This window comes from Crocuta crocuta, unplaced genomic scaffold, assembly GCF_008692635.1.
Source record: "Crocuta crocuta isolate KB4526 unplaced genomic scaffold, BGI_CrCroc_1.0 scaffold97, whole genome shotgun sequence".
Taxonomy (NCBI): Eukaryota; Metazoa; Chordata; class Mammalia; order Carnivora; family Hyaenidae; genus Crocuta; species Crocuta crocuta.
In genome coordinates this window covers 7793664-7810993 of record NW_027531999.1, presented here as the reverse complement: position 1 = coordinate 7810993, position 17330 = coordinate 7793664, and the positions used below count along the sequence as shown (strand labels likewise).

At 36.4% G+C, this 17330-nt stretch overlaps 1 protein-coding gene across 1 annotated transcript in view; it reads left to right on the top strand.

Moving 5' to 3' along the window:
- The first annotated feature begins 9113 nt into the window (after nt 1-9113).
- The window catches only part of MSRB3 (methionine sulfoxide reductase B3), a 133263-nt gene continuing 125046 nt past the window's right edge, over nt 9114-17330 (top strand). The window contains exon 1 of the mRNA XM_077775225.1: nt 9114-9194. Coding sequence (XP_077631351.1) covers nt 9119-9194 — 76 coding nt within the window. The 5' untranslated portion in view covers nt 9114-9118. The remainder of the gene's footprint in view (nt 9195-17330) is intronic.

The following is a 17330-nucleotide window of genomic DNA, read 5'->3' as shown; positions in this document are numbered from 1 at the left end:
TTCAAGAGTCTCTCATGGTTTGCCTCCCTCCCTCTTTCCCACTATTTTTCCCCTTCTTCTCCCCCATGGTCCTGCATTAAGTTCCTCCTAATCCACCTATATGTGCAAACATATGGTAGCTGCCCTTCTCTGCCTGACTTATTTCGCTCAGCATAACACCCTCAAGTTCCGTCCATGTTGCTACAAATGGCCAGATTTCATTCTTTCTCATTGCCATGTAGTATTCCATTGTATAGACAAACCACATCTTCTTGATCCATTCATCAGTTGATGGACACTTGGGCTCTTTCCATGTTTTGGCTATTGTTGAGAGTGCTGCTATAAATAAGTTAATTTTTAACAAATTACTTATGAAATACTTCATAACTAATATTTTACCTGTGGTGGGTGGTGACTTATGTTCAAAAACTTATGTATTAGGTGTTCTCTAAGATTTTTTTCTAGTTCTAAACTTATTTAATAATACATTTCTGTTATTGTCAAGCATTTCCAAAAGGTCTAATTCTTTGGTTATTCTACTTGCAGGTGTTTGTTGGTGGACATTACGTGATTAATACTACCATGTATGTGATAGAGGTTCAATAAATGTTGAGTGAATTTATCAACAAGTTAACTTCCCTTTTCTAGCTATAACACTAATTCACAATTTGGTTTCTTCTTCCTTATCGGGTCATATGATTTTGTGAATTTCAGAGATTGGTGCTGAGAAAATTTGGGTTGTAGCATTCTGATTATTACTTTCAGAAATCTGTCATAACTCTCCTCTTCATTTTGATAAAATAGTTTAACATTTTGCATTTTTCCACAGACTGTATGAAATAGGAAATGTACTAACTACCTCTAGAAGTAGTAAGAAGTCAAAATACAGGGATGCCTGGGTGGCTCAGTTGGTTAAGTGTCCGACTTAGGCTCAGGTCACGATCTCACCACTCATGGGTTCGAGCCCTGCGTCAGGCTCTGTGCTGACAGGCCAGAGCCTGGAGCCTGCTTTGGATTCTGTGTCTCCCTCTCTCTCCGCCCCTCCCCCACTCACACTCTGTCTCTTTCTCTCTCAAAAATGAATAAATGTTTTAAAAAATTAAAAAAAGTCTAAATAGATTACTGGTACTATTTTCTAACCACTTGTTGTTTCTTAAACATTATGGGATAAATTATACATATATTTCTCTGTTCATTGTCCATTTATTCCACAAATATTTATTGAATATTTACTGTGCTGGCTATGTGCCAAACAATATGCCAAACTAGCAGTTCTTAAGATATGGACCCTTAGAGTCTCTTAGACACTTTTAAGGGCAAACTATTTTTCTACTAATACCAAGACATTATTTCCCATTTTCATTGTGTTGACATTTGCACTGATGTTGGAAAAGCAAAAGTGGATATTAGTAATCATTCTATTCTTTATTAGCATACTCATGGGGGGAGGAAGCCATTTTTACATAAGAATGTCCTTGATGAAGTAGTAAAATTTATGTTAATTTTATTAAATCTTGACCTTGATTACATCTTTGTAATACTCTGTGTGAAGTCATGGGAAATAAGGTTTTATAAAGTGCTTCTGCGTACCAGAGAACAGTGGTTATCTCTAGGCGAAGCACTTGTGCAGTTGTTTGAGACACCATTTTGCTTGACAGAATGACCAGCAGACAAATTGTGCTTATTTAGACTTGGGTATTCGGAATGCATTTTCTTAACGAAGGAAGTGATGCTGTCACTTTAAGGAAAACAACTGACAGCATTTGTTGGCAGTGGCAAATTTGAGCTTTCAAGGTAAAAAATAAAAATTTGGAAAACTTGTGTCTGCCTCTGTGAGCTTGCTTGACAGCTTCTCAATATTTAAAGACTTTTCTGATGAAATCAGCAGTGATATTAATGCATATAATTTTTGATATTGATAATGAAATGTGTCAACTTATAAAAGATCTGCATAACCCAAGTGAACATTGCATGATGGTGCAAAATCATGTCAAGTTAGAAGATCCATTCAAATGCAATATAGATCATTGAGTTTTAATTAATTGTATGAAAAGTTTACTGATAATAGTTTCAGACTATCATTTATTGAGTTTTGGTATAATATCAGAGAAGAGTTCCTATAATTCTCTGAAAAAGTTATTAAAATATTCCTCCCTTTCCAACAGCTTACCTGAGTGAGGGAAGATATTATTCATTCAACCAAAACAACATATCACAACAGACTGAATGCAGGAGACATGAAAACTCAGTTGTTTTTTTGTTAAGCCAGATATAAAAGAGATTTGCAAAAATAAAAAACTAGTGTTTTGGACAATGCAGTTATTTTTCACTAAAAATGTCATTTAAAAATGTGCATTCTTTGAATAAGTAAGTATTTTTAAAATTACTCATTTTAATTTTCAACATAGTAAGTATGGATAGGTATAACCATATAAACAAAAGACATCTTGAGTCTTTGATAGTTTTTTGGAGTGTAAAGAGATCCTGAGATCAAAAATGAAAAATGGATAACCCCAGAGATATTAAAAAAACTAAAAAGCTCTTTACGTAGCTTTTCTTTGGCTCCCAACACCCCTGGTTCCCTGCCACTCCTGCCCTCGAAGTTGGAAGCAGTATTTCTTTCTCTATGATTCCATGTACTTTATTTCTACCTCTATTAAGGCATTTAGCGTATGTCTTATGTTTCCATCTAGGTTAGTATTTTTTTTTGATAGCACAGACTATATCTTATGTCTTTGCATATTCATCAGCTCTTAGCACATTGTTTTCCCAGGAATGTATATAGATGAACTGAGTAACTTTTTAAAATTCCTTATCTTATTTGTTCTTTAAATTCCACATATGAGTGAAATCATATGGTATTTGCCTTTCTCTCACTGACTTATTTTGCAGATGAACATAGGGGAAGGGAAGGAAAAAGAAGATAAAAACAGAAGGAGGTAAACCATAAGAGACTCTTAAATATAGAGAACAAACTGAGGGCTGTTGGAGGGGTGCTGGGTGAAGGGATGGATGGGCTAAGTGGGTGATGGGTACTAAGGAGGGCACTTGTTGGGGGGTGCCTGGCTGACTCAGTCCGTTAGGCGTCGGCTTCAGCTCAGGTCATCATCTCACAGTTCGTGAATTTGAGCCTTGCATCGGGCTCTCTGCCAGTCAGCACAGAGCTTGCTTCAGATCCTCTGTTTACCTCTCTCTCTCTGCCTCTCCCCCACTCTCTCTTTCTCTCTTTTCTCTCTGTGTCTCTCTCTCTCTGTCAAGAATGAACAAACATTAAAAAAAAGGGCACTTGTTGGGATGAGCAATGCTCTTATATGTAAGTGATCAATCACTAAATTCTACTTCTGAAACCATTATTACACTACATGTTAACTGACTTGGATCTAAAAATAATAATAAATAATTAAATAGATTTTTTAAAAGTTCCTTATCTTCAAAGTGTTATCTCTAAAAGGCTTGGAAGATTGACTTAGGATTCTGACTAGCCAAAGTTCTGGCTGTTTCTTGTAAATACAAACAGATCTTTGCTTAACAAAAGGGATGTTTAGTTCTAGCTAACGGCCTCTTGACTGCAAGAGGTGAATGACTGAACACTTCATTCAGCAAACACTAGTTGAACGTAAACTGTGCTAGGCACTGTGCTAATAAGAACAACGATGTTTTTACAGAACTTGATAGTAGATGTTTGGTTCTCAAGTGGTGGCCCATGATGTTTCTTCTTTTCATAATGAAATAAGAAAGGCAGCAACAATGAAAAAATTTTCCCACAAGACTAAATATATTCTATTCAAAATATTTCTTTTTCTAGTCTTGGTGTTAACAGTCTTTCGTTTCTGATAGTATGGTGAGATTAGGGTTTGGGCTTTTGTTTTTATTTCATCTCTATTTGACAAAATTCTAATTTGTCTGTTCTTTGTTGACCCCAGCAGTTTTGGGGGGGATATTTTACCAGTCTGTGGAGAACCAATGATGTAGACATTCCTTTGGTATTTATTGGAAAGAGATTTGACCTTTAGGTTTGACATTTTAAATCCTCTAGGACAATCAGCTCATTTATTCTGGAGCTAATTATCAACTTTGTGAGTTCTCTGGATTCCATTTATACCATCTCTCTTTGGCGGTTTATTGTTCAACTGCAAGGAAAAAAGTAAAAGGAAATAAAAATAAACCCAAACCAAAAAACCAACAAACTAATTTTAGTCAAATTTTTGGATGGCGGAGTTCTAGGGGGAAAAAAGATGGAGAAGAAGTAAAAATTTTTGACCAAAATAGGGCATGTGAATGATCTTGGGCTCTCAAGTCAGATTGCGGTTTCAACTTCTCACCTCTTTGTAGGAACTGCTGGTTCCTGTGAAAGAACCAAGTGGTCCTAATTCCAATTCTCACCTTTAAGCACCATTAGCAGTTGAGATGGCAAAGGTAATAGCAAGCTGGGAAATGATGATCCGCGGAGTGAGTCATTTACGTAGTCATTCTTCCACTCAGTACATCAGTGACTACTGGGTGCCAGGTACTGGGATTCTAAGATAAGAAAGATACCGTCCCTATGCTTAGGAGCTCTATAATCCAGAAGAGGGAGACAGAGACATAAGCAATTAGTGCCCTGAAAATGGTTTTAGGAGATGGGATAGTGTGTTGGCCCCTCAATGGAGGCCAGATGGGAGAGGTTGGGAATGGTGATAAGTGGAGTAAGGATATGGAATGAAGAAGGACGTGGAGGTAAAGGTGGGAATATTTGGAGGAAATTATGAGCATCCTGGTGTGGCAGGAGCGTGGGGCATGGTGGGATGCGGAGGTATGGTATAGGAAAAGTCTCAAGAGTTAGGTGGCAGTGGATGTGGAACTTCAGGTGCTTTGTTTATGAATTTGGGGTGGTGATAGGAAAGAAAACGGTTTCTATGGTCAAAACAAACCCTTGTTTGAGAGGCCTCAGTTGAGACAAGGTAAGCAGGTAATTACTATGAAACCTCTTGGATTCTTTATATTGGGTAGCATTTCCACGACTATTTGGCTACAGACTTGCTTGAAAGGGTATCTCCTGCTTCTCAGAACATGGTTTGGGAACCCCTGAAATATGCATTGGGGAATCATCAAAAAGTTTTAATCAGAAAGTTATAGACAACCATGTAATCTGACTCTATTCTTAATGCATAATGTGATACTGCACTAGGTGTTGCTGAACCAGTGTTCTTAAACAGCAGATATTTTCAAAGTGATGTACTAGATAGTCTGGGAAATTAGAAAGATGCATAGGGCATGTGTCTGGCATTAAAAACACATGTTGATTACTTATAAATGTTACTCTGCCAGGCAGTGATTTGAGTCAAAGGCGATACAAAAGTGAGCAAGTTGAGAATAAACTTGGAGAATTAGAGATTTTCTGAGTGGTCCTTGCTCAGAGCTGATTTCTACAGGGTGTTTAATGCCAATTCTTTCCCCAAAGATCGTCACCCGTCAGATGCATGTGCTTCTTTCACCTCTTTTTGGACTAGGGTTGTTTCTGGCGAGGGTCCTCACCCAGGCGGCTCAGGGAGTATAGAGGGAAGGAAGCTGCCAAATGGAGCCGTGTTTCTTTCCGGGCGTGTGGGGAGGTGTAGCTGTTGGGTTTCTTCGCCCTCAAAAGTACTATATTATCAACATACTGGAGCTTTGGTAGATTCAAGTGGAGTCACTTCTAGACATCTTTAGGAGGTATCCTGAAGGTGTATCCAAGGGGTTTAGAGAAAATATTGAAAGTGAAAGAGGGAAGTTGAACCTGGTGGAACAGAAAGAGCAAATCTAGAAATCTGAGAATGTCTCAGGCTTTTTTCTTCCTTACTCTTTACTTGTTTCACTCAGTGTCCAGGGAGCGAATCTTCAGATAACCTTCTTGAGTTAATTGGATCCTTATTAAAAGTTTGTTATCAGTCACGTTATCTAGTAGGAAACATGGAGTCAGCATATGTAGAGTGTGCGGGCATGGCCTCAGACTTTCATTGCCAATCGTGTTGTGTGGTCAAGAGCGCCGGCCCTGGAACTAGATGGCCTGTGTTCAAATCTGTTAAATCATTTCAGTCCAGTTACTCAAGTGCCCTAGTCCCTAGTGGCTGTAGGGTTTTAGTCAAATGACTTAACCTCCCTGTGCTGCTATATCTGAAAATGGGAAAATGATAATAAGTATCTCGTAAGGCTATGAGGATTAAAACCACTAGTAATTTGAGGTGCATAGAGCAGTGCCTGCCACCTGCCGAGGGTTTCATCAGTGGTTAGGCTTAGGATATCTGTATCCTACCAGTTTTGTTAGGGTCATAATTTAGTGTGGAAATGCATCAAAGAGTAATGTTTTCTGGACTAAAAAGGATACTGTCTTTGGAGAATGGCCTGCTAAGTCTAAATAGGGTTGGGTGTAAACGGGCTGTTAGAAATATCTCATTCATATAATTTTAAAATACAGTGAAGATTTGTTCATTTAAACAGTAATAACAGCTAACATTTGCAGAGCATATTCTTTGTGCCAGGATTCTTCCAAGTCCTTTTTATCAATTCCTTTATTTTAGAGTTGAGGAAACTGAGGCACTGAGGGGGTAAATGATTTGTCTGAGATAACACAGCTAGTTAGGAGCAGGGCCAGGGTCAAACCCAGGTTGTCAGACCCCATAGCTCACACACCCACTGTGATATCTCATCTCTGGTGCAAATGTGTTCTGTATTTTAGATCACTTTGTCAAAATGATTAATATCATTTACTCCAAATGTAAGCGGAAAACATGAACTAAAAATTAATTTTACTGAATCATTTCAGCATAAAGGTAGTTCTTTTTCTGTTCTAGAGTTGCTCTTGACATCACATGTTAGAGCCATATGAACTATGATTCTTGTGTTCTGTTGATGTATAAGATTGAGTTGTATTTCACCAAGGCATCCAGATACATGTGTCCATTCTTTAGAACTGTTTTTCACTTTATATCTTAGCTACATATTTTCAGAGTAGTGTGTAAGTAATGTCACTTTACATGCAGTTTGCAAAATTAGCTGCTTTTTCTGCTATAATTAGGGTTAGAGCATTAAAAACATGAGTTATATCTATTCCTAACCTATGAAATGTGTGCTTCTTAATATTTTAAAATGGAGAAAATTGTGATGAATCATGCATTTTGCATTTTTCGGTGTAAAAAGACTAGACTGCTCTAAAACTTATTTTATTTGCTGTGCTTTCTTGGTGTGAATGTAACACTTTAGGGTTTTGCTTTCAAGGAAAACTGGGCAAAACTAATTTGCCACTAGATGGAGCCGTGGCTCTTTGGGTAGAGAAATGCACCAGTCTGGACATTAAATCACACAGTCATATCACGCTGGAGGACCCCCGGTATTTGAGGCCCCCAGCTTTTAATTGTAGAATGCATCTTTGTTCTTTGCCTGACCTGCAGAGTGACATCACTCCCTTTCTTCCTGTGTGCTGGCTTTGACACAAGCCAGATGGCCGAGGCCATCGGTAGGCGCGCAGGCCTCCTGGTACAGCAGTTGATGAAACAGAATAGGAAGACGTTTTATGGTCAGCTGTGGGAGCACAATGAGGCTGCAGCTTCGCTAAGTAATTACATTCATCGTGCACACTTTATTCCTCTCAGAGAAGGTCACAAGGAAAAAAAATACATTTTTATTTATAGTGTTACGAGGTATAGACCTTTGATCTTTTATTAGTCAGTAGTCTGCTCCAACGGAATGCTCTTTTCCCTGCTCTGCAGTCACTCGTGAAAATGACATGTTTATTTATGTTTAATGGTTCTTTTAGGCTGTGCATTGTGATACTTACCTTCCCTCTTCCTCCCTTTTGTCTCCAGTTCATAACACAAAAATGTTTTAGTTTTGTAGTGAGGTTAGTTTGAAGAAGTCAGAGTTCAGGTATGTTAATACAAGCAGATTTCTGTCAGATATACTCCAGAGTGATTTGGTAAAATATATTACTGCTTATTATGTGTTTGTTCTTCAAGGATGTCAGAAGAGACCAGGAACAGACTTTTATTCCGGAGGGGGGGGGCCGTCGGGGGGTGAGGGGCAGGAAATGAAGAAGACTTTCATTTTATATCCATTTTTGGACATTTAGTGGTTAAGAACACTTATAATGCCAACCTAAAATAAAATATTAGAAGTTAGTATTAACCTAGTATTTTCCAGGCTTCATTTGGATTTTTATCAGTGGAAAGATCGTACAAAACTTTAAGGAAAATACCAGCTGAACTTTTCTCTAAAGTTTAACACTTAACACAATTTTGAGATTCTTCCATATAGATTCATTTCCAAAACCTTTATAAAATAGTTTAAGCCTTTTGAAGGCTGGGTTGTGAATATGACTCACAGAATTGGTCTAGAAATTATAAATGGTAAGATCAGATGAAAATTCATATTTGCGATGCTTTGTTCAAACTTAACACGTTCTAAAGTGAAGTCTCCTAATTGTCTGTAGGGTACTTGGCTCTCTAGTTTAAAAAAAAAAAAGATTAAGAAAGAAACTCTAACAAAAGGAATCTCTTAATCTTGCAATATTTTATAGTCTTCTCCAGGGAGCGAGATTTACAAATAATTGCTGGAAGGAGGCAACATGGTGTAAAGGAAAGAACATGGCTTTTCAGTGAGATAAAACAGGGTTTTCTAATACTTTTTCCACTGGTTATTTGCTATATGCCCTTGGATCTTTGAGCCTCGATTTTCTCACATATGTACTGGGGGATAAACCTACCTCCTAGGTTTATTGTAAGAATTAAATGATACAATGTGTATATTAGGCCCCAGACAGTTCCTGTCACATGGTATGGATGCACTCAGTAAATGCTAATTCTTTTCAACTGTTTCAAACTTGGTCTCTTTTCTGACCTCTTGAGAAGTGTGTTCACAGGTCACACTTTTATATCGTGTATATTTTATTCATAAGATATAAATAAGCCTGGGTTGAAAGTCTGCTCACCGTTTGAAAAATAGGCATTTGAAATTTATTGTCACTGTGTGTATGTGCTCAGTTCCAGATTAAACCATAACCATCAATTGTGCAATGAATGTGGTTAACATTTGTTGATGTTTTAATTTGTTTTTGTTTTCTTTTTTTTCTCCTACTCAGCTCTTGCCCCTGTTCTTTGCCTCTCGTTTTGTTGGTGAAGATATCACAGTGATGTCTGCATTCAACCTGCTGCATTTGGTGACAAAGAGCCAGCCAGTAGCCCTGCGAGCCTGTGGGCTTCCCTCAGGTTGCTGCTTCTTGTCCTGTACCTAGTGAGGGCACTGGTCTGGGTGGGCGTTTCTGCTGCAGGAAATGATACACCAGAACGTTTTGCTAAATTCCGTTTTCTTTCACTTGGGCCCTAATTTGAAGACGGAAATCGGTTATAAATCACCACTCTACTTTGAGTAACATTCATTTCCACAATCCTTATAACCCTTGGAAACATTGTCCAGTTTTCTTGCTCAGACTATAGTTGTCACTAATATTTCATGATACCTTTGTTCTTTAATGCACACTACACATCTTAAAATCATAATGTTCAGAAGAGGCTGGCAGTCTTCATAGGAAACTGCCCCAAATCACACAAATAGGATATTCATCTTGGTAAAGGATAATGAAAGTGGTTTTCATTTCACATGTGGCCATTACTTTGGGAAGACAAAAATGAAAATGAACAACTTTAGTATAATACAGTTACTTATTTATTATAGTTAAAAAGAAATGATGTTCTACTTAACAGTGACCAAATAAACAGCATGAGTCAGCTGGTTCATAATTTAGAACCACTATACTTTAAAAAAATTTGATTTTAAGCACGTACACAAGTGAGGCATGAAAGTCCAAAATTTCATTATGTGCCTATAGCATAAACTTAATATTTTAATTTTATTCTGAAAGTCAGATATTTTATATGAATATTAGTATCAACATTATTTCTGTTTTCTATTAATATGCATATCTCTGTTGCTATATTGTATAGAGAATTTAATTCCAACTCATTAAACATTCACTGAACATTAACTCTTGAGTGCCAGGCATTGTGTGAAGCAGTGAGAAGATCAAGCTGATGTCTTTAACTAGCACAGGGTGGAAATGGTGCTGTGTGAAGACCATTGAACCCTATGGTGATATGGCTAAATAAAGGATGTTAGGGGAATTCAGAGGAGGATGGCCCTAGCTCTTTGGTAAGGGGAAAATATTTGGAAATGAGGGAAGGTCTCTGACATTTAAAGGAGGGCTTCATGGAGGACATCGTTTTTAAGCTAAATCTCAATCTGTGCACATCAGTTAGCCGGGTAGCCAAAGAGTAGGAAGGACACCTCTAGGATATGGACTAGCATGGGCAAGACATGAAGGCCTGAAAGAGCCAGGTATGTTCAGTGAGAGGCAAGTTATTTAACATGGCCAGCTCGGGCGGGTGAGCGCAAGCCCAAGAGGCGAGAAGGAGGGTAGCCAGATCATGAAATGTCTTAGGTGATGTTTTAAGGAATTTAAATCTTGGAGGAGGAAAGAAGGTGAAATAACATGACTCAGTGTGCATTTTATAAGGATTATTGATTTAGTAGGATGGAAAGTCCATGCCGGTTCCAGATGTTTCAGAGAAGGCTGGGATGGCAGCCTGATTCGAAGGGTGGCTAAAGGCCTTTGTTTTGAAGCTGTATTTGAATGGTAAACATCTGTGGCTTTTATTGTTATTGTTAAGTAGATCTTATGTCTATTGTGGTGACTTGAGAGGCTGATGAAGCTTAATGCACTGAGGGCCCCAATCACTCGGTACTTTTCCTCCCTGAGCCAGCCATGCCCCTGCAGCAGCACCACCACAGAAAACACTGGGGGAGTAGGAGGCCCGAGGAGACTCAGGAAGTGCTGAGAGCCTCAGCGGTGCTCATTGCGGTAGGTTTGGAATGAAGAGGGAGGGGTTCGAGAGAGACTGAGGTTGCAGAGCTGATGAGGTTTACCTGCTGAATTGTGTGTGAGCTTGAGGGAGAACATCAACCGGTGCGCTCACTGTGCCATGTGGAACTTTGTCCTCACTCTGCATTACATGTGACAGTTGGAGCATCAGGGTTGTTTAGTTTCCACGTAGCCATGTTTCCCACTGAAAAACCCCCAGACTGTGAGAGCACCAGTATTGTCCTTGGAGCATGAGTTTTCTATACACGGTGGAGGCTAAGTATTCACAGAAGCACCTCATTAGTTAACAAATAATTAATAATGTCTTCCTTGAGATGTTAGAATCATGGAATGAAAGGATTTCATAATGGAATCGTTTAATTGAGATAGAAGTGTCTTTAAATTTTGGTATCAAAATGATTCAACAATAAATTCAACAAAACTGCTTAAGCTGTAACCATTACTGTACAGGGCTTAAGCACACTGATTCTGGAGTTTGAGTTTGCAGGCTGGCCGTGCCACTTAACTAGCTGTGTACCTGCTATTCCTCATTTGTAATATGGGAGCTTATAATCGTATTGGGTGGCTGTGGGGGATGAAATTGATTAGGATGTGAAAAGTGCATTAGACAATGGCTGGAATTCAGTGAGCACCATATATAAATGTTCACCATAAGTCTCTGTGTCTGTCTAGCTAGCTAGCTAGCTAGCTATGTATTTTCCTAGTTTTACCTGTTTTCCTATCTTTATTTTACTTATACATGCTGCTGAACCAAAATTCAAGTCCTATAAAATACACGTTTCTTTAATTGTAACTATCCAAGGCTGATGGAAGCTCAGTCTCTTGTCTTTCTGGCTTGCAAATCCATTTTAATTTGATAGATGAATTGGCTAGAATAGTATTCCATAATTCCTTAGCCATTCAAGCACCAATTACTTTTTTTTTTTAATGTTTTTTTTTTTTTTAAATTTATTTCTAGGAGAGAGAGAGACAGAGTGAGCAGGGGAGGCTCAGAGAGAGAGGGAGTCACAGACTGAAACAGGCTCCAGGCTCTGAGCTGGCAGTCAGCACAGAACCCGACGCGGGGCTTGAACCCACGAACCGCGAGATCATGACCTAAGCCAAAGTCGAAAGTCGGATGCTTAACCGACTAAGCCACCCAGGCGCCCCACCAACTACTTTTTATAGTGTTAATGAAAGTCAGTCTTTCAGCATTTACATATTTTATGACTTGAGAATTAGTAAAACTGTTACCATCCACTTCTCTAACAGAATTGTACTCTTAGAAATATAGAAATGTTGAAGAAATAAAGTTCAACAGTAATAAAACCAACTATTTATATTTTGAAAAGAGAGGTTGGAGTGGGCATTCTTATTACTTTGTGTAAGTACGGAGGGAAGAGGACAATATTGGAGATATGGGAAGTTAAGGCGAAAGTCTGGAGTCTTGCTTTAATTTAGTGTTCCCTGGTCAAAACCCATTTCAACAAAAATCTCTGTAAATCAAAAAGATTTCTGCTCCCTTAGCCAGTACCCTACTAACTTCAGGTATTATTCAATACAAAATAATTCCAGAACTAAAAAATAATTGGAACAGGCTCTTAAAATTGATTATAACTGGATTGACCCATATGAAGGCCATATCCCAGAAGAGTGATCTATCGTTTTTCAGCTTTGACTTCTTTTATTTCTTATTTTTAAATAAAGCATAATTTTAATTTAGAGCTTCTTAAGTGCATCTGAGTTATGGTTCACTCATGTTTGTAATTAAAGGTAATTTCTTTCTCTCTCAGAATTTTTTCTTAATTTCCTTATAACAGTTTCATTTTGTATTAAAAGAGCACTGGGATAGGAGTCAGAAAACTCTGACCACAGCCCTGTCATTAACTTGTGCGACCTTGAACATGACTGTAAACCTCTTCAGATCTCAGTCTCTTTATCTTTAAAACGAAGAATTCAAATTAGATCATCTGTTCAGTTCTGAGATTCTGTCTGTGATTTTATTGACTGTTACTTGTTTTCATTTTTGGCTTTGGCTTAATCAAATCTGGAAACTAATTAATGGCCAGGAATTTATAGAAAAATCTGCTAGGTTATGGTGGGAGGACAGAAATCTTTTCCACATTTGAACATTAGAATTCCTTACCACTAAATTAAGACTGAAGCATTATCTGAGAAGGGATTAGGGAGCACAGTTTTATACATAGTTTCAGTGCTTGAAAAAAAATTAAGTCTAATTGTAGCTTAGACTAGATAACATGGTAGCTTTCAGCCAAGTGAGAGTATTTGTCTAAATAGTACTAATTGCAGTGATAAATTGTACTTTTCTCTAACATCATACACATAATATGTTGTTGTTATTTGACTTCATTGGTGTATTTAACGGTCACCATGGATTGAAGAGCCACATGGCTTTTAGGCAGCTTGTAAAGATATCATATCATAATATTCTAATATAGAAGTTATAAGTCTTAAAGAGAGATATTTTGCAAATGGTGTTTGCAAGTCATAGAATATCATCTGTATAACTAGAACTCTCTAGAGTTTAGCACAATGCCTGGCACTTAATAAATATTTGTTAAGTGAATGAATAAACATTTGGAAAGTTTACATGTAGGTGAAGTGATAGCTAAAACAGAGAGTACAAATTTATTTGAGCCTCTTTTGCATGGGGAGATTAAAAGAAAAGGTTATAGTTTGGTTGGCTTTTGAATATATTATGGAAAACAATTCCCTTCTCTTTTATCACTTTATTGCTTTTATCTAATGCAGTTGATACCTGAGATATAAAACACATTGTAGCTTAACAGATAGCAAAAAAGGGGTTACACAGATTCAATATATATTATGCAGACTTGCCTTTATTTTTTTCTCTCAAACAGTTTGAGTTTTGGTGGTAGATAAAATTTTGAGGAAGGGAATAAATACATACTATGCTTATAATGAGAATTAGGAATTCCGGTTTTTTTGATCACTTTTCTCTGTAGCAAATTAATGTTTGCTATGCTTTAAAGTTTCCATTTGTAAAGAAGAACTACAACAGATATGCACCAAAGCACCATCCACAAGTAAGAATAATTACTGTCCAAGTTTAAGCTGGTAATAGTTCATTAATGGCATCTAATATTTATTTACCTTGAAAAAAATAATTGAAATGATCAGTGTACTGTTCATCCACTGCATTGGCTGGCTTTTGATTCCAGTTTGATTTTTTAACCTTTTAGGTTTATGAAAAGATGAATTATCTTCATGATTCTTTGATAAAAGTTGTGACTCTCCTCTTCCAGAAAGTACTTATGTGCACCTACACACAATTTTGCATATGATTGCAAGGTTTTTGTTAGATTTTCTGAAACTCATAAGGAAGGGCTCTTTGACCATAGGTTTAGAATCTGTGATCTAAAAGATACACATGAAACCAACATAAAAAGTCTCATTAGAACACAATATTTCTGATTTCTTTATTTATATCACCAATGGCATTCTCGCCCATGTATTTGGATGAATGCCCTCCATTCTTCAGTTTCACCATTGTCTTACATGCTCATATTACCTAACTTTTTTGATTATATTAAAAATGCTTTGAGGGAGATTTTTTTTTTTAAAGAAGCTTAAAAAATAGACCTACAAATTTCAACTCACATAATTCACAAAATAATTTGCAATTAATTGATTGAATGGTACCTACTTTTCCAGTAGGTGGCACTAGATTTACATTCTTTCACAGCATGAAAGTGTACTGATATTAGCACATAGGTGCATTGTAAAAACTTAAACAAAAGTGTGTAAAGAATATCCAGTTAAGAACATATGGATTTACAAACCACAAATTTTTTTGCTTATATTATGTTCAAACAATATTTGTAGAGTGCAAAACCTTTTTCCATTTTCAATAGGATTCCAAGTCCCTTATGCTTGGACATCTCATCGATATTGTCTTTCATGTGTAGACATTCTATAAACTAAAACAAGTTTCATAAATTAACTTATCTTAAAACCAAATAGCTGATTTAACAGTAATTTATAGTATTATATGCAACAAAATTTTCTTCAGCAGACCACCCAAGAATGAAAGAAAATTTCACATTTTGTTTTGCTGTGTTTTGAATTTTTATAGAATCTTGAAAATGTTATTAGTTTAACATGTTGACTGTTAAGCATGAATAGTTTTTTACGTGAATTAAAATATTTTTGGAAACTAAGAAAAATTATATTTAAAATGTTGACTAATGAATACTCTGACGCAGCTGTATTTTTTCCCTAAAACAAAATGTTTTAGTGGCTCTATGACATAATAAAGTTTTAATGTTAATGTTGAAAACTTGCTGTATGACATCTAATTACCACATACATGAGTTTTAAAAGTTATTTGTGCACAAGGCTAAATTATTATAGAACAGTACATCTGTATGAATAAGGTGTTGGGCATATGGTTTGTTAAATGTGGATTTTGCTAATTTGTTGTTATATGGAATAAACTCTTCATATACACATTAATAATTACAAGATATGTAGCAATATCTAGTAGCAACAGAGATAAAAATGAGCACGAATGAAAGATAAAACAAATTTTAGTTTGTTTGAGAAATTCACTGGTCACCTAATTAACAATGACTGTAAAGAATAGAAAACATATTATGAGTTCTGAAAACAAATGATAATTCTATGGGGTTAGGTTATCTAGACAATATGGACTTTTGGGGAATCTTAGAAGTAGAGTTATTAGATGTTTATCTATCTAAACATGTTCACAGTCATATTACCTTTCAGGCCATAGGAGGATTTACTCACGTGAGCCTGAGCCACCTTTTGCTCTTAGTATACTCGTTTAATGGAAGGATGAGGACTGCTTGGAGGTTCACAGAGACTCACTAATATTGAGGTTAGATGCTTGATGCATTGTCATTGTCAGTCTTTTCTAAGTTATAGCTTCACTCTAACCATTTTATTTGGAAATTAAATTTCTCATGGCTGTTTTTGCTAGATACATTTTAATTTAAACTGCTTTGAAATAAAAAGATTTCATTGAGACGCAATGGCAAATTATTTCTAACGATTTTTTGTGCCTTTGCATTTAAAATCAAGCATTTATTTAAAATATTAAAATTTCCATTAGTTTATTTTCAATTCCCTAATATTTTTCTCTTTTCTTTTTTTATAGTTAGTATATTTGCACTTGTGTTAGTCACTTAAAAATGCATATTATAAAAAGTATACCATGAAATGACAAAGATATCAGTTATTTAGGTGATTTGTGAGAGCTATACATTTATAGAATTTAAATTTACTCAACTATTATGATAAGCATTTCCTTCAACAATAGATACATTTATTATAGTAAGCAAATAAAATCCAAAATTCTATAGCTGTAGTTTTTAAAGTTTGTTTTGTTGTAGAAATGCATGATGGCTCACAGAATGATAAAACTATACAAATTATATTCTATTTTGATTAATATTTTAATATTTCTTATGCAAACTTTAGATAGTGTCATAAGTTTCAGAGCTTGCTATCATATTATTGGTATTGATGAAGAAACAGATTAGAAGCTTAGTCTGTATTTATAAGTTTATTTCTGCCACCAATTTTCTTTCTGGCCCCATGAATCTGTTTTGTACCTTTTATTCTTTTCATCTGTAAACATAGAACTTTCTTGTCAGATCTTTCACAATTAGATATAACCCCCAGTTATTAACATTATTTCACATTTCCCACAATTTATTCTGTGTGACTTTAATCCCTGGCTGTAAGAGGAATAAGCTGGAAAAATTTATAAAAAGGAGGGGGGTGGGACATCAAATAAGTCTGGGAAAGGTGATGGGACAAAGTCTATTTCTCATGTAGGAAGCCATGTAATCTCCAGAAAGGCAGAAATTTTTTGTGTCTTTAGTTCACAACTACATCTCAGCAACCAGAATTGCATCTGTCACATAATAAGTGTTCAGTAAATATTTGTGGAATGAATGAATGGGTGTAAATAAGTAGTATCAGCTTATGTATCAAAATAATGCCACATTATAAGTAATGTCTGTTTTCAAGGCATGTACATTCTGGTGAGAAAGATGGCCACTTAAGTCATCTATAGAATGAAGGGAAGTTTTGTTATCTATAGGATGAAGGGAAGTTATATATTTGATGGTTTTATGATTCTATATAAATATTTCCTCCTTTGTTTCACTATGGTGGGAGGGAGTCAAAGAAGTGAGAAGCCCTGTGCTTCTTTCTGCACAGAATGGCAGACTGGCGTCTTGGAATAGGATCTGAAGCAATGACAGTTCTTCTGAAGGATATTGAAGGAATGTGTAGATGTAATTAGCAGGAAGTGGTAGGGGTGGGGGAAGGGCAGCATGGGGGTGGGAATGGACTGCGAACACATGGGTTAGTAAAAGATGGGCATGCTAGAGCACAACAAAGCATGAGTTCAAGAAAGAAATGTAATGAATGAATCAATTAAAGCGGGAGCTCTGCAGACCAGAGAGCCTGGCTC